At 35.2% G+C, this 18,344-nt stretch overlaps 2 protein-coding genes across 19 annotated transcripts in view; one reads left to right on the top strand and one right to left on the bottom strand.

Moving 5' to 3' along the window:
- The first annotated feature begins 1,956 nt into the window (after positions 1-1,956).
- On the top strand, positions 1,957-13,568 carry OSGEPL1 (O-sialoglycoprotein endopeptidase like 1). Of its 8 annotated transcripts, XR_012072750.1 has the most exons (9): positions 1,957-2,069; positions 3,269-3,509; positions 7,357-7,744; positions 8,508-8,712; positions 8,789-8,937; positions 9,672-9,802; positions 9,929-10,000; positions 10,923-11,016; positions 11,475-11,548. XR_012072750.1 is itself a non-coding variant. In XM_006209988.4 (8 exons), exons 2-8 carry the CDS (start codon positions 3,289-3,291, stop codon positions 11,551-11,553), a joined length of 1,245 nt encoding a protein of 414 aa, XP_006210050.3. In that variant the 5' UTR covers positions 1,957-2,069; positions 3,269-3,288; the 3' UTR covers positions 11,554-13,568. The 8 variants fall into 8 exon arrangements, 6 of the variants coding, with proteins under 6 accessions (XP_006210050.3, XP_072817400.1, XP_031534132.2 ...); XR_012072749.1 differs by having other exon boundaries at positions 9,929-11,016; positions 11,475-11,519; XM_006209988.4 differs by lacking the exon at positions 10,923-11,016 and having other exon boundaries at positions 11,475-13,568.
- A 1,023-nt stretch (positions 13,569-14,591) lies between these two features.
- The window catches only part of ANKAR (ankyrin and armadillo repeat containing), a 57,475-nt gene continuing 53,722 nt past the window's right edge, over positions 14,592-18,344 (bottom strand). For 9 of the 11 annotated variants that reach the window (XM_072961283.1, XM_006209989.3, XM_072961285.1 and 6 more), the window contains 2 exons: positions 16,300-16,346; positions 14,592-14,863 (listed from right to left, as the gene is read on the bottom strand). In XM_072961283.1, coding sequence (XP_072817384.1) covers positions 14,616-14,863; positions 16,300-16,346 — 295 coding nt within the window. In that variant the 3' untranslated portion in view covers positions 14,592-14,615. The remainder of the gene's footprint in view (positions 14,864-16,299; positions 16,347-18,344) is intronic. The other 2 variants (XM_072961286.1, XM_072961284.1) reach the window with 2 other exon arrangements.

Genomic DNA, 18,344 nt, shown 5'->3' with positions numbered 1-18,344 from the left:
GCTTCTTTTATTTAAAATTTTCCTCTTAAGTTTACAAGTGAAAATTTAGGCACTAGCAGAGACAAAATGAACATATTTAGATTTCACTTGGAGCTCTCACTTAAAGTTGAAGTTACAGTGGTTAGGCCATATTTTCTTGAGAATGCTCATGAATGTGTCATTCAAACAATATGATGTGATCTGCATGAAAGTCCAGAGAAGCCCCAGAAAGCATATGCCTCTCTGCAATAACTTCTCCAGTACAAGAACATGGAAGATTTACCCCTTCAGTTGCCAAATATGTGGGACTGATGTAAATGCCATTTCTTTCTACTATCCACATGCACACAAAGGAATAGTAAAATTTCTTCCTAATGTGTCCTAAAGTTCTTCTCCCTCATATAATACAGCACTCAGACTCATCACCCAAGAGTGTCCAGATAAGAAATCTACCATTGATACTACCAAACACAACAGGGATAACTCCTGACAGCACAGGAGAGCATTGAGACAATGTAATTCAAGTTGCAAGAAAAACAATGCCAGAAATGAAAGATTTTATTATGTTCAGACTAGATTCCAGTGTATAAGCGAAAATAACTTCTGACCTATCATTTGCCATCAGATAGGATAATTGATTTTTCTTAACCTTTAGGTCTTAATTTTTTCTTTTTTCCTCTTTTGGGTCAACAGCACATCCTAGGAAAAATATGAGCTATTTTACCTTCTGGCAGTTAAGAAAACAGACTCCAGAGCAGATGGTCTGGCTTCTAATCCTAGCTCTGCACTTACTAGCTGTGCGGCCTGTAAATCACCCAATCTCTGTGATCCAATTGTCTCATCTGTAAAATGAGAACAGTACCTCATGGGACTGTTGTGAGTATTAAACAAATTAATCTACAACAGTGCCTGGCACATAGTAAGTGCCACTATTTTGTTAATTGTGGTTATTACTGGCACACATAAATGAAATTTCTAATAAACATAAGTTCTACCTTAAAAATTCTTACTAACATTATGGTAATTATAAATTTACACATCTGGTAAATATGAATTACATATCTGCCACTAGGCTACAACTGTGACTACTTTATACCAAGAACTTAACACCATGCAAAGTACAAAATATGTGCCAGCCCTGTCCAACCTTGCATTTATAAGGTCCTTGCGCAGTCAAACCTTAAAGCCTAGCAGGGAGAAGAGAAAGCTTCTTGGGATAAATCTATTCAAATGGTAACAAGTTCACATACCAATAAAAACAAAAAAAGACTGAAGGAGATACGAGAATAGGAGTACTGCTGTGCAGAAGGTTGCCTATATAGTAAACAAAGACCATGCATGCATTATGAAAATAGGATATTATAATTTTAAGGTTAAGTAAATATTTACCACCGTCCCCTCCCCTGCCCATCCCCACCCCCCAGCACTTTTTTTAATCACAAGAAACGAGCCAGCCCCACAGCTTTCATTTCAAGTGAAGAAGTGGGAGTAAGGGTTTAGACTGTCAAACCAGAAGGGCTTCCGTTCTCTGGGAACACTGAACAAGTCTTTGGGGGCGTCCCTAGTTTCCCTCCATGTCTCTTAAAGAAAGTATTGGGTTATCTCAGGCCACAAACTTTATATTTGGTGATAGTTCCTCTAGAATGGGATGACGAATAATCTATCCCATCCTTTTTTCACAGTGGCGTACAAACTGCAGCCAAAGGCAAAAAAAAATTTTTTTTCTTTTAATGCAGCGTAGTGTTTAGAACTAAAGACTAAGCAGTCAAATCTCTGTTCAGTCTCCGCTGTACCAGTCACTAACCGTGTGACCTTGTAGAAGTACTTCTTACCTACAAATCTGGTAGAATTGCATGGGCGCACGCAGAGCGGCTTGGGTAAAGACAGCCTTTATATTTATAGTTACTCTCAGAGTGACGCCCTATAAGCGGGAAACTAATGCTGGCCTGAGTGACGGGGCGCTGGCCCCGTTTTGATGACATCACTTCCGGGGCGACAGGTTCAGGCTTTCTTGGCTCCTGGGAAAGGGCAGTTCACTGTCTTTGCTTCGGAAAGGAGACGAATACTAGGTACTGTCGTTCAGCAGAAAGGTGGGTGAAATTGCTCCCGTCTCTCCCCACTGATACTTTCGCTCACAAGGGAAAGCAGTTCCAGTCAGAGTCTTCGCCTTCCTAGACAGAGAGAGAGAGACTAACGCTGGCCGAGTCCCCAGGGTTCACTTGGGATCTTTCTTGACCCGAAAGAGAAGGGCTTCGCACAAGCTGCCTTACCTAGATTTAGTGACTATAAATCTAGTTTTTTGTGGCTTGTCTTTCTGGGCTGCACTCTCCGCAGCTGTCCTCTTTGAATAGATCGCTTGCGTCTAATCCCTGGATGCCCTCTGCCCCCATGGAACAATAGCAGTTCCAATATTCGCTCTTTTTTTTTTTTTTTTCCGTTTTGTCTATTAGTGTGGTAGGGAAGGGGCCTACTTAAACATCGAGAAAGCTCTGGAACAGGTGATTTGGGGGCATGAAACAAGATATTTGGCAGTGTAAAAACACCAGGGTACTTTAATGATGGATTGCTATTATCATTATTTTGGGGAAAGAAGAATTTGGGGAGATCCCTGTTATGGTAAAGATTCCTGTGGCAAAACGGAGATTTACATCGAATAATTGTGATTAATGGATAAAATAGGTATTATGTTGCGATCGTTTTAGTTGAGATGTTCTTGTAAGATGAGCTTTATGAGAACACTTGTTTCTAAACTTAGACGACTTGTTCTGTGTGTTTTTTGTGAACTCTTGTTTTCCAATCAAATGATTAAATTTTATTTTGAAAAATGTTTCCAGGAAATTGAATGCATTAATTTTTATCAGTTCTGTTTTGCCTTTATTGTTTGATTTTTGTTTAGAAACACGTTTTGCCTTAATTTTTAGCTATAAAAAAGTAGCACTTTCCAGAGGACTATCCATGCAACTATTATACTGTAATACTAGCTGTTTTATAAAGAATAATCAATAGTTGGATAAGAACAACACACAAGTAATAGTAATATTAAACATTTTATAGCTAACTTTCCCTGTTTTCCTCCTTAAAGAGCATTATATTCATTCATACTGTTCTTTATATTAACAGGTTGTTACAGCCTTTAAATTTTTTGCTAACTTTTACAAAACTTTGCTAAAGTTTCATAAAACTATATGTTGAAAAATAAACCAAGCTTTCAGAATTTTGCTTAACTGAATGGGTTAGTGGCTAATGTCAGTTCCAAAAAATAATGTTTGTTTGTTTGATTCTTTTCCAGGAATTATCTATACAGTAAATATGCTAATATTGACTAAGACAGCAGAAGTTTTTTCTAAACCATCAAAAAGGAAACTTTATGAAGTTTTAAGACATTTTAATTTTCATCCTAGAAAATTATTTCTTCATAAACTAGTATTGGGAATTGAAACCAGTTGTGATGATACAGCAGCTGCTGTAGTGGATGAAACCGGAAATGTTTTGGGAGAAGCAATACATTCCCAAACTGAAGTTCATTTAAAGTAAGTGGATGCTATCTTGGTAGTTTCCACTTCTTTTGGAAAAATAAAATGAAATAACTTTTTTGTATTTATTATATATAAAAGTTAGTATTAGGAGCCAATTTCTTCTTTTGTGCAAAAGCTTCTAATAACTACTGTAGAAAACCTTAAACCCCTCAACCTGGCTTTTAAGGCTCTCCACAACTTTAAGGTCCCAACTTTAGCTAATCTTGTTGCCTAAAAGAAACTGAGCATCAATATTTATTCATGGTTTCCCCTTGGTAATGCCTTTTTCTCTTTTGTTGACCTGTATGTTTCATGATCTCAACTGAAGTCCTAGGAAAGTATGACCTGACCTTTAGCCTGTTAATCATTGAAAAAGAAAATCCTATTCACATTTATACACATGACTCACGTTGGTTAAATAAGTAATTATATACTGTTATATTAAAGCACAGAATGGTGGTGATTATAAATTCAGATATTTCCAGAGGGCTACCAGGCAGGTTACATAAATAAATGGGCTGAATATAATGTAGGAAATATCTGAGAGGTCACTGCTCAGCTCCAGCCAATTGTTGCCATGCAGGAATGAAGGCTTTATGTTACTTGATCATCAGAATTTTCAAGAGAAAATGGAAATCCAGAATGTTATGATAATATCTCCCAGATTTTAAAAATTAATTGGTAATTCAAATATATTAAAATACTGTACAAATCAAATACATTTCAGGTCATCAATTTACAACTTAATAGTGAAAAAGGTTGGTGTTCTGCGATCACAAACCTGCATTTGAATCATGAATTAGGCACTTGATATTGACTCTGACTTTAGGGAAATTCCTTATTCTCTCTGATTCTGTTTTCATATCTGTAAAACGAGGAAGATAGTACTTGCTTTTCAGGACTGTGGAGTGCATAATAGAAATAATATAGAGTATTATAATTAGAAATAGTATATGTGAAGGAGGAAGAGTAGGCTTCTAATGGCTGCATATTATATGAAAGGCACAGTAAGTCCTTGCCTTCAAGAAGCTTAACTATTATTTGAGACATGATACATAGCCCTACCAGGAAAATTAACAGTGCAAGGCAGCGTAAAGTGGGTATCAAATAAGTGGCACAGACAATAACATTATTACCATGTCTCAGTTCCACAGTCCTTTCACTATTTTGGGGTGTACTGCACATCTGAACATGTAAATGTTAACTGCACAGAAGGGCCTACCCTGATCACTATCTAAATTAGGTATCCCACCTTGTTTATTCTGTATCACCATATCTTACGTATTTTCTTCGTAATTTTTATATTTGTTTGCTTACATACTGTCTTTCTTTCACCCAATAGACTCTAAGCTCCATGGTGACAGGGGCTGTGTCTGTATTAATCATTGCACTATGTCTAGTGCCCAGCACAGCACGTGACATGTTGCAGGTGTCAGTGGACTTGAAAGGTAGTTAGGCCTTCAATGAATGGAGATGGAAAGAACACTGTAGCCTGAGAGAGCATCATCAGCAAAGGCAAAGAGGTGAGAAAGTACTGTACATTTAGTTTAGCTAGCACATAAGTCACAAGAGAGATGTGCAGGCAAATAGGCTGTGTGGTACCATCTCCACAGCTCCTCTCACAGATATTGAGTACCTACAATTGCCAGGCAGCATCCAAGGCACTGTGGGTACAAATATGACAAAGATATATGATCCTTGACTCTGAGGAGCTTGCCATATAAAGTGATTTGGAGTGCAGGTTTACATTCTGGTTCAGCCACTTAGTAGCTTTGAAACCTTGCACCATTTTCTGTGCCTCAGTTTTCCTTATCTGTGAAATGGAGATAATAGCTCCAAACTAGCTCAAAACATTGTGAAGATTAAATGTGAATTCTTTTAAAGCATTTAGTTCTTGACAAATAGCAAGGGCTCAATAAAAGCTACCTATAATTGATAGCAATAGTACTTCTGTTACTACTATAAATAAGTGAAGAGGACAGAGAGGTAAACTGGTCACTGTAAAACAGCACGGAAGGTGCAATAATAGAGGATTTGGGAGAGGAGTCCTTTATTCCCACCCGGAGACTTGAAGGACAGTCTTGTCTCCCTCACCATTCTATATCCAAATCAGTCATTCAGTTATAGTGAATCAACCTCCCAAGTATTTCTTGAAACTCTCCTCCCCCTTTCCACTGACTTAGTTCTAGCCCTTATTGTCTCTCACCGGGACTCTTGGCTCCAGCCTTGAGGCTAAATGGTTTTCCTGCCTCTTTATTAGCTTTGTTCCTTAATCATCCACTCTCCATACTGTCTACAAATTATTATTTGGTTATTAATTAATTGACTTTATTAATCATTATTAATTCTTTGAGAATAAAGCCTTGGTCTTATTCATCTCTTTTGTTTCTGGTGTTTAATATAATCCTAAGAAGATAAAATACGTAGAAGAGGCACAGAAAGGAAGGGAAGTAGGGAAGTAGGAAAAGGAAGAAATAAGTGGGAGGGAGAGGATTCGGATTTAAAGTCTCCCAGATTCCAAGAAAGTAAAAGCTGGGGGTCAGCATGGTGCTTTATTTTCTGGCAACACAGTGTAGAATGACTCCAAGGATCAGAGAATGTATCTGGGAAAGTACAGGTAAAAGGCTTTGAATAGATTGAGATAACGAGAGCTTTTTTAACGTGGTGGTGGCAGTGGGAATGGCGCTAAACTTAATTAAATGTGGAAAGTGAAGGAAAGGAGATAAGGATGAACCTTGAAACATGAATGATAAAGAGGTTATTGATGCCATTAACAGAGTTGAATATAAGAAAAAGTGACTTTGAAGAATTAAGGAAAATGGTATTACATTATGGATAGGTTGAATTAAGATAATTTCTTTTAACATCTCCCTCATTGGCTGACACAGTACATAGTTTAACTATTAAGTAAATATCCATTGAATACTGTGTATATATAGAACTAGCAGATCTTGCAACATCAAATATTTAAAGGGTTTTTTGTTTGTTTGTTTGTTTGTTTTTTTAGATTAGAGTTGCATCTTACAAACCCTTCGTTTTTAGGCTCTGCTTCTCTGATTGTCTATCAGTCACATGCTGGCAAATTTTTTGCTAACTTTGCCTTCTGATTCTTTACTCTTGACATTTGAAGTGGTCATCTACTACTTGGCCTACATGGACCAAAAATCAAAATTACCAACTCTGGCATTGGATTCCCAAACTATTTCAGGATTACAAGCTGTCCACTGTCCTGCCATGACCTCAAGTGCAGTGTGTTTAAAAATAAACTCATCTTCTTCACAAAACTGTCTTCATGTTTCTCTGTTAGTGTTTCTTTTCTCCCACTCATTCCAGCTCAATATTTGATTCATCCTTAATGCCTTGGTTCCCCCCCTTCTCCTTATATCCAGTTAATTATGGTTTTCAGGGCTCTTGGTCCTTTTCATTCCTACAACCACCCAGTTAAGATGTAATCACCTTAAACAAATACTTTTGCAATAACCTCTTAAAAAATCTCCCTGTGTGCAGATAGATTAATTTTCCTAAAATCCAATTTTATCCTCTCTTCCTTATTCAAGACTTCCTACTTGGAATGTTTCTCAAGATTATTTTGGTGGTTTCATTTATCAACAAACAATCCATAGTAGTTTGTTGTGCACAATTTTGAAAATTACATTAAGTTACATCCTTAATCACTGCATATTGAGTTCTTATAATGTGCTTCATTATAAGGCAAACATTATTTGAAAATACTTGACTTACTAACAGTTTTTAACTGTATAATGTTTAACTTGAAACACACCTTCAGCCGTAATACATAATTTTTCTTCCTCTATTTTTACAACCTTAAAATTATAAAAAGCTGTTTCTTTATATCTTTCAGAACAGGTGGGATTATTCCTCCAGTAGCTCAACAGCTTCACAGAGAAAATATTCAACGAATAGTGCAAGAAGCTCTCTCTGCCAGTAACATCTCTCCAAGTGATCTCTCAGCAATTGCAACTACTGTAAAACCAGGACTTGCATTAAGCTTGGGAGTAGGATTATCATTTAGCTTAAAACTAGTAGACCAGTTTAGAAAGCCCTTCATTCCCATTCATCATATGGAGGCTCACGCACTTACTATTAGGTTAACAAATAAAGTAGAATTTCCTTTTTTAGTTCTTTTGATTTCTGGAGGTCATTGCTTATTGGCATTAGTTAGAGGAGTTTCAGATTTTCTGCTTCTTGGGAAGTCTTTGGACATAGCACCAGGTGACATGCTTGACAAGGTAATTATTTAAGAATTAATTTCTCTTTTTTGTTAAGGTGTCTGTTTCAACTAAATAGTAGTAGATGCACTACTAATATTCATCTCAGTATTTCTGAATAATATATTAGACTGAAAAGAAACTATTTGTAGTAAGAAAAAAAGGAAAAAGTAGTACATAGTTTTATAAAGGATTCTTACCTGTTCAGAATAAAATAGGGTTACATCAGTATATAAAGGCTCAGGTTGTTTGCAGATACATTTATGTTTTTAATCAAATAACATGTGAAAGGAAGTGCTTTGTAAAGTGTAATGTACTTTTAAAAAGTGAAATAAGAGGATAAAGAAAACGTAAGGACATTAAAGATGCACAAAGTCCTATTACGTGTCACAGTTGCTGACACCACTGACAAGTAGATTTCTTTCCCTTTTTTTTGGAATCCTACAGAGACTAATGCCATATACAAAAAACCTGCTGCCAACAGCTGAAATGATTGGAAGAACTTATTTTGAAGTTCATCATTAAGCAGTCATTGTGAACTTCAAATCTATTTTCCATCCCCAGTAGAAGAGCAGAAGCAGATAGGAAAGCAATGATCGGCCACTACAGATCAGGTTGTCACAAGGGGCAAGACTGTCAGTCTTTACTGACCACCAGCTATAGTCTATATTTGTAAAAGCATAAGATGTCTTATTCATCTGGGGTAAAATTAATTTTCTTTGCACCTTGGTTTCAAACTGTGCAGTTTCATGACATTACAAAAAATTGTGTTTGTTTTTGATAGGTAGCAAGAAGGCTTTCTTTAATAAAACATCCAGAGTGCTCCGCCATGAGTGGTGGGAAGGCTATAGAACATTTGGCCAAACAGGGAAATAAATTGCATTTTGATTTCAGACCTCCTATGCAACGTGCTAAAAATTGTGATTTTTCTTTTTCTGGACTTCAACACATTGTTGATAAGACGATAATGCAAAAGGAAAAAGAGGAAGGTATATTTCTAATTAGTAAAGTTGGACAAATAAGTAATACTGGATTGTGCCTAAAAACACCTGCTCATTTCTACAGGTATTGAGAAGGGGCAGATCCTGTCCTCAGCTGCAGACATTGCTGCTGCAGTGCAGCACACAATAGCTTGCCACATTGCAAAAAGAACACATCGTGCTATTCTGTTTTGCAAGCAGAGAGACTTGTTATGTCAAAGTAATGCAGTACTGGTAAGTTTTGTCATCTTAGAATAGTAGTAATACTTTACAGTATGTTACTTTTCTTCCAAGGTTTAATTGACCCTGTGCATAGGATGAAAAAGTGTTTATGCCATATGCTAGCCCAACAGTATGAAATTATGTAGAATAAAATCTAACAGCCATTTCTTGTACAGGTGTGGCACCTTTATAGGACATCTATACAGCCTGTGTGGCAAAAAAGTTCAAGACTGCATCTTTTCATTGAGGATAAAAAATGATTTATAATATGAAATGAAATGCAATATAAGTGCTGTCATTACTTTTAGAAAAATAGTCTGTTTCCTTCAAATTTATGTTCCTTTGATGAAATCCCTTTAAATGTGCTTTAAAAGCTTTGATGAATTTCCTGTGTAACTATACCTTAAACTTCATTATTTTGAAAATTAGAAAATAAGAAAACATTTAAATGGTAGGTTCACAAAATGGAATAGTACATGAATATCAAAGATAATAATTTAAGAATTATGTAGTAAATTGAAAAAAATGCTTATAAGCAAAGCCTACAGGGTGTAAAATACTATATTAAAGATTGTAATGAGAAAAGGGTTAGAAGAAAATGTATAAAAAAATAGTGATCATATGCTGATATTGAAATTGTTGGGTTTTTTTCTTCTTCAGATATTTATTATACAGATCTATCACTTGCTCATTACCCACCACAAAATGTGATATTTTATTAATTTTGATTTTCTCAACCTTTTCAGGTTGTATCTGGAGGTGTTGCAAGTAACTTATATATCCGAGAAGCTTTAGAAATTGTAACAGATGCAACTCGGTGCACTTTGTTGTGCCCTCCTCCTAGACTGTGCACTGACAATGGCATTATGATTGCATGGTAAGCCACGGGTTAGTTGTGCTTCTTCACTCATAATTATGTAAATATGAATTACTATTTCATCATGCTAAATTTTCTTCTTTTAAATCTTGGGCTACTTATTTTATTTTAATGATTCTTGTTTAGGAATGGTGTTGAAAGATTGCGTGCTGGCTTGGGCATTTTACACAATACAGAAGGCATCCGCTATGAACCAAAGTACGTGGTACCATTTATAATCTTTATGCAATTTGCATCTGAAAGTCAGAGCCTGGATTTTGCTTTTATATGTGAGGTTTTCATTGACATTCTGGTGATACTTGAAGAAGGATTGCATTAATTTTTTTTTCATGAACCTGGGAGGTAGATACCTTATGAGAAATATGTTACAGCATCAAATTATAAAAATTTTGACAAATCATAGGTTAGAAACAGATGATGGCTAAGGTGGATAAGGGTGATGAATTCCCTCATTTGGGACGAGAATGGAAACTATGTCCATGGCCTGGACTTTGGTAGGGTCAAAACGTCTCAGGTCCACCTGCTATGCTGGAAACTCAAGGAAAATGTGCAAAAAGCATTCAGGTGTGAGAGTGGGTTGTGAGTATCCTTCTCCACAGGCAACTGAGAAATGTTCAAAAGAAAGCTGTTTTCTGCAAGTCTTATTTCCTCTCCCAAATCAAAATTCCAAGGAGTAGCATAGTTTTCCAATTTGTTATCAATTTCTGGTCTAAGTTAATTCTGGGATAGTAAAAATAGTAAAGCATGATTATGTTTCATAATCTAACATAATTCTATTTTCAGCATTGTTTCATCTGTTTTAAAACTTTTCAGCATTTTAATGCATAATTATAGCTACATGTACCACAGGCTATTAAGGCTGATCATCAGTGAGTTTAGTTAGTAGTGGCAGAAAGAATCCCTTAAGGTGATGGCCTAGTCTTAGGTACAGTCTGCCATCTGATCCCACATTGCCTTCTTGGAGCAGTGCTGAGGCTGGAGATGATGGCTTTTTCTAGGTTGGGGTCCAGCTGAAGACTTGTATAGGGCAACACTGAAAAAAGTCAGAAATCTGAGGCCAAAATTATTTACTGAGGAAGAGCAGAGAAAGGGTATGATCTAAGATCTCTCCTGCCACCAGTGACAAAGGAAGGTAGAAAAGGATGTAAGCCTGCTTTTGAAACTTCAGAGAAGAACTGAAACCTGGGGGATTTCTGAAGTAGGAAGGGTTGCAGGTAAGATTAGCAATATGGTAAACTGTTTTTACCCTTTTAGCTTTGTAGAGCATTAAAAGGCATTTTTTATTCTTTTTTTTTCTGTTTCAAGTTTTTATTTATTTACAGTATTTGAGAGAAATAGAACTATTTCTTTCAAAAAGTTTCAATCCCTGAACTCATTGAATTGTATACATTAAATGTGTATAGCTTTTAACACGTCAGTTATACCTCAAAGTGTTTTTTTAAAATTGCCAAATTTAGATTTCTTATTAATAGAACTAGCCTTCCTTCACCTGTTATTCTGGTTTGAGGTCCCACTGTATTTGTATGTATTCAAGAACCATCACCACATATAATCAATTATACATTAGATACATGTACCATTTGTCAGAATTTTAAGTAAATAGTTTGCAGAACTAGTGACGGATCAGGAAGTGGATATTTGAAATAATAAGATTTGTTTCATTATTATACAGATGTCCTCTTGGAGTAGACATATCAAAAGAAGTTGGAGAGGCTGCCATAAAAGTACCACGATTAAAAATGAAGATCTGATTTTTGTTTTTCAAAAAATCTCTATAAGTTGTAATAAAGTTTTTTTATATATATCAAATTATAGAAATTGTATATCATTTTGTATATAACACTGTTTAACAAGGCTAATTTTTGTTATTCTTTTTCTTATGTTTGATGTTTAACTTGCTCTTCTGAGAGACTATAATAATATGCTATGACCTTATGAAGAGACATAGTTTTTTGTTTTTTGTTTTTTTTTGATTATCAAAACCAAAGTAAAACATCTTGTTGAGAAAAGAGTACTGATATTGTAGAAAGAAAAACCTTGGAAGAAGTATAGTGATACAAGCATTGATCTTTTTCCCCCTTTCTTGTATCAGGATAGTAGAAGCTATTTTTTGGCTTCCACTGAAACATTAGAAAATATAACATTTTCTAATGAGAGAGCAACTTTAGAAAGGTAGCCAGGTCAAAGTCATGTCAGCTCAGAGAATTCTAAATCAAAGCAAAAGGTGACTTTCTCCAACAGAATGTATGTTTGTAATTATAAAAAAATTATTAGGTATCTTCTTTGGGGCAAATAGGAATTCTATATATTTCTGAAAATCTGAGGTTTTAAGAAATATGGCATGCAAGTAATCTCTCAAGTGTGTATTGTACTTTTTAGTTGGTCACTTAACATTCGCACTCATTGTTTTAGATTTTATATTTGATAAGTGAAAATATATGAGGTGAAAAGGGTTTTGTTTTGGTTTTGGATAATTTCCTTTGAATCTGAACTTTTACTGCAGATATCATAACAGTGTTATTACTTTTTTTCTGTGCAAATTAAAGTAACTGAATGTATTGTCCTTTGAATATAAAGATGGTGGTACTGTTTAATGTCCTTTGAGAAATTTTACTAGTAGAGATTTATATTACGCCATCCATACTGGATCAAGTTGTTAACTTTCTAGTCAGTGACTTGCTTTATTGAGAAACTAGTGGATAAGGATTAAACACTAGAATAAAAAGAATTCTTATTTTAATTCTGCCTTAAGGTGACCTCCCTTTTGAGAAATTCCTTAAGTAATTCTTTTCTCTAGAATTGTGATCATAGAATATTGCTTTATAATCCTCCATTTTATCCTGGAAATAAAAAATATAATTGATATGAGGGAACATGTAGAAACAGCAGTATTTATAAAGCTTGTTCTTTGATGCTGAGGTATAGGTGTGATAGAATTGGTTTGTAAATATCATTTAGAAGAAACTATTAGCTTGTGAATTCAATCTTTACATTTGTATTTGTATTCTGTATCATCTGAATCTGAATTCACAGAGAAGAAATGTGTTTCCTATGGCTGTTGCAATCAGAGTGCATATAAACTGTGGAAGAAAATTGACCAAGATTTTTTTCCACTATTGTAAATTTTATGAAATTGGAATATCTATAATCTGAGCTCTTAAAATTTCAAAGTATCAAAATTGTTCCAGGAGCTACAAATACATATTTGAGTTCATGATATAAATAAGGGAAACTACAGATTTAAAAAAAAAAAGAGCAAATTCTGGAAGCTTTTCGTATCCTTAGGTCTTCCAGAATTTAGTCAGAAGGAAGGGAAAGAAGAAAAGAGATGGGAGGGAAAGGAAAGGAGAAACATTGAGCTTTATACTGGCATGTATACGTACCGAAGTTACAGTGCAGGCAGGAGGCAGGCAATTTGCTGAAACCCTCTATATCTTGAGACCTTTTTCATCTTATACATAATTAAAAAAAAAAAGAAAATATAAGGTGATAAAAGTAATTTTTGCTTGGGGGCTGTGCTTGAAACACTGTTAAGTTTTAGGTATGGCAGGATGATCTGGCTAGGCCAAGGTACTCAGGAAATATCTATGTTATTGAATGCAAAAAAGAAAACCCTGAGCCTCAACTCTGAAAATACTGCTTAGCCCACCTGAAGCCAATTTCAAAGTTTGTTGTCTGAAGGCTTTTTTTTTCAATGTCTACAGAGGCTTAATATTTCCATTGATATGGATTCTTAAAGGTGCTGAATAAATGACACAGTTTTTTACCATGTGAATTATTTATCCCTTTTTAGTATAAAATATGCAATTTCCCCCGCAATTCCTCTATTTTAGTGTATCCACCAGAAAATTGTGAGTGAGAGCTATTAAGATAATTTAGAATTGAATTTGAAGATTAAAGAGGTCTCTTTATACAGTGGTTAGGAGCACAGGCTTTGGACTGTGGTACACAGAAAGCCCTAAATATGTGTAGCTGCTATCGCCATGGTTACTATTAGGTTAAAGCATGTTGGAGAAAATAACTGCTAATTAATGTATATGTTCAGTGCAGCCCAGGTAGACTATAGAAACAGTTGAGCAAAGTGGACAGAGGAAAGGGGGGGTACTCTTTAAAGGACCCAGTGAAACCCAGTTAACTTTTGTGTCACATCTGTCTGCTGCTATAAAATATGAGAAGCAGACATACATTAAAACTTGCACCTACTGGCAACAGTACTCTTTGGACAAAGACATTAAGTGATTCTAAGCCACAAAGAATATCAGCCATTCCAGCTGCAAACCAAAGATAACTCTATAAGTATGGAGAATGGTCAATACTGGTGGCCACACTTTTTAGCCATATTTTTGTGCTTGATGGACAGTGATTTCAGATTTTTTTTAATAAAATGTTTTAAAAGTATTCATTTCAGATTTCAGATGCCTCGTGCATTTGTAGTATTTATCATTAAATAGCTTAAGGTATTACGGTGAGTGTTAACATATGGTGTACTTTGAATCAGGCCTTTTTAGCCCAGCATACCAATTTAAACATGTTTCTAACATTTGATATATACACTAATTATGCCACTTGTGTCAGTTGCTGTATTTTAATAGTTTTAAGTGCAAGCATTCTGTTACAGAAAATTTTACTTATTTTTTGAAACCATAACTCTGACCTGATGGTAAGTTTCAGTAGACATTCCAAGAAAAATCTGTTAAGTATCAATATCAAGAACTTACATTAAAAAAGATTACCCAGTTACGTATATTTTACAATTAAAAACAAAAATTTTTTAACAATTGCTCAGGAATCCTTTCATACTAAAATGCTTTTATTAGCCTTCTGCAAGCTCCGGATTAGCTTTTTGTACGCGTTTCCCAAGTTGGCTCAAAAACACTATTCTTGGTCTTGATACTTTTATGATATCTGATGAAATTGCAGATGAAAAAGAAAAAACATTATGAGAAACAGCAGTCTTTTCTGTTGTTTTGAAGAGTCCCATGTAGCTAGTTACAGGAGGTCTGAAAGTCAGAGAATCTCTTGGTTGAATTCTGGGTTTTAATTTTCTTCGGTGCTCTTTCCCTAAAAATGAGAGAGCCACAATTAAGTCTCTTTCTTAAGCCTCAGAGCCCTAGGTATATTCTCATTGCATTTATTTCTATATAGTTCTATTTTCTTCACATCACTGAAATATTCTAAGAGTACAGATTAGTAGCTTCCAAACTTTGAAATGTCAGAGTGCAAAAATTTGTGGGGACCAATATATGGTTGCCAACTTTTTATTATGCCAAGTTGGCACTAATGAAAGAACAAATGCCAACTACTCTAAACATCATTTTGTAGAGGAAGGGGTATTTTAACATCAAAAGAAAGTGTAGAAGGCATTATGTCAAAATAGAAGACTTCACTTGAATGAAATTAACTTTATCAGAAACTTGATTGTCCATATTTTTTCTTTTGTTACCACAAACCTGTGAAAACTTCATCAGACCATCACTGGTACACAGTACCACACTGGTACACAGTTGCTCAGAAACCAATATTAAAGTGAAGAAAGAATGGGACTGGCTTTATTCTTTTATGTAAATTACTACTAAACTAAAAACGCTATTCAAAAACCAGCCATTCTTCTACCCACTGGTATTCAGAAATACAGCCTCCCATGCCTACATGGCATCTCTCAGATATTCACTGAATAAACGAAGTTCTTTCCTCTCCTTTTCTTTTCCTATTCTCTCTTTCCATTTGTGACTCTAGCAAACTGATCTTGATTTTGGAAGGTTCTACCTTCGCTTTTGCCAGTAAGATAAGATACCAAGTAAGATCAATTTTGGTCCTACACTAAGCATACATGAACAAACACTAAGCATATACATAAAATCAGTAATTAATAGGAATCGATGAGTTAACATTATAAGATCTGGATTCTGATCTTGCAGGCCTTGGCCATTCAGCCATCATCTACCAATTCTGTATAAGATTGTACATAGTATCAATGGAAAGAATGGTCTCTGCCCTAAGAACTTTAAGATGGACAAGTTGTAAATGAAACAGAACAACAGCAAGATCATAATTATAATTAAAGTCATACTTACATGTTGTTCCAATAATGACTTATTTCTGTGCATGCCGTGTGAGGAAAAGCAAAGTAAGAGGGATTTCTGTTAAGTGACGTTAGTAAGGACAGCCTTCAAAGAAATGATTAACATGAGCTTGTAAATAGGAAGATATTTTAGGTATATAGAATTAGAAAAGCAAAAGCTTACAGGTAAACTTTTTTTGGTAGCCACTACATTTTAAATTGTTAGACGTGAAATAGAAGTGGGGGAGGGTATAGCTCAATCAGTGGTAGAGTGTGTGTTTAGCATGCATGATGTCCTGGGTTCAATCCCCAGTATCTCCATTTTAAATAATTAATTAATTAATTAACCTAATTAACCCCCCCCCAAACAAAACAAAACAGAAATGAAATAGAAGTCTCAGGGCTAGAAGTTACCTCAGAGATAAAAATCAATTACCTTTTTTAAAGACAGGAATTATGGATGGTCCTCCATTTTTCTCCAAACTAAAAGGAAAACATTTTTATCACAAAAACTGGAACTATATACTTAGTATGCCCAGGTTCCATGTTCAGGGCCTCATGGTTTAATTTTATACATGTTACCTGTACTAACTATGCATGTAACATGTAGGTATTTTATATTCAGTCACTCATTTACTCATCTCCCAAAACATTTGGAAGATTAAATCTGCTTGACGTGATCAGGGAAAGATTCATGGAAGAAGACACACGTCAGTTAGGTTTTAAAGAAAACAGGTCTTCAAGTGGATGAGGTGGGGAGAAGGTATTTCAGACAGGGAATAGGAATATGAAAAATTACAGTACTATAAAACGGCATGGCATATGCAAAGGGCACCAAGTAGTTTGGTGTGACTGGAATGAAAGGTACCTGGAGACATGGTGGGAGATAAGAGAATAAAGATCAGGTCATTGTATGTATTAAGAATAAAATAAAACCTAAATTTTATTTTCAAAGCAATGAGATACCAATGAAGTGTTTCAAGCCAAAGAATAACAAATTGTACTGAAGTTAATATGATGTATGTGGCTTTAGAAGAAATATTATTTTAAGCATCATCCTGTACATATAACATATAAATACAGTTTTACAAAATTTTCCTGGTGGTAGTAGGTCTTGACTAAAGTTAAATATTAAAGCTGGTTATCACAAATGTGTTTCTGGTTATCTTGATGAGGAACATTTGCTGTTGTCACCTTTAATGAGGCACAGGCATGTGAACATCATATGGCTGTAGGGCAACACGAAACTAACCAGTGTTAGGCTCAGATTACTTTTCATGCAAGGTCAATTAACAGTAAAATTATGTCTCTACATACTTCAAAATTTACACATCCAAGGACTCTTCTAAACTGCCATTCTTGGGGCTGAATGAGGGTGTGGGAACAGAGAAATGGTACATACTCCAAAAAAATACTGCCATGATCCCAAACACAATCAATCTACTTTGTTTCCAGTAGTGGTATCAAGGAATATTTGGTGGAGGATGTGATTATCCATTCCCAAGGTTCCAAACAATAATCTTAGTGCATTTCCTATAGTTTCATATAAACCAAATTTCTTCACAGGATTGTTATGAAAATTAAAGGGAATAGTCTACATAAATGCTCTAAGAAGAGTACAGAGCATTATTAGTTATGGGATTAACCGTTATTTGCTTACCAGTTCCAGCTCATTTGGTAGCCATTCTTACAAGTTTACTGACCACTTGTCACTGCTTATAATCCTGAAAGTTGAGTGTTCACAACTCCAGGGAGTGCCATTCACCTCACAGTCATTGTAGAGTTGTATGGTTACTATAAGCAGATGGCAGTAAAGTGTCCTGAGGAAAACTTTTTGGGAATTAGAAAAATTCCCAAAAGTTGCCATATGGGCTAGCTGTGTAAGTGACTGTAAAATGATACTTCCATTATTTATCCTAAATTAATTTTTTGAATCAGTAGATATTTTTAACACTGTCAGTTACGGCAATTATAATTTCGTTTTCCCTGGCTTACTGTATAAAATTAGGTAATCAGTTTTGAGTTTCCAGTTTTTCAAAGAATTAAAATGACTCTGAAGATAACACTAATTTTTCTCTGTACTTAAACTTGTTTTATAAAACCATAATACACTATTGGATCCTGTTCTCTTTTATTATTGTAGAGTTAATAGTGTATTTTGAGTAGTTCTCTTCCCTATATATAAACAGCACTATTTGCAGAGACTTGTAGTTCAATTACATTTATGAAAAAAGAGAAAATACATCCATTGTAAGGAGATTCTCCTCTTTTTCCAGAAACTTAAGTTCATGATAGTTACAACACTGAGGCAAAATCCTCTGAATAAATGCCTGGCAAACTTAGCCATATCTCCAACCACTGGGTCTGACTTAGCCTTGTTTCTGCCCTTGGAATTTGTAGCTTTGGATCAAGTCCAGAAGTCCCGTTTGATGCCAAGGTCATAGTGGCATTCTTGGTTGTCTCAGAGCTCTCAAATGTACC

This window comes from Vicugna pacos, chromosome 5 (genome assembly GCF_048564905.1).
Source record: "Vicugna pacos chromosome 5, VicPac4, whole genome shotgun sequence".
NCBI lineage: Eukaryota > Metazoa > Chordata > Mammalia > Artiodactyla > Camelidae > Vicugna > Vicugna pacos.
Note: the sequence above shows the minus strand (reverse complement) of the source record. Positions and strands in the feature narration are given on the sequence as shown.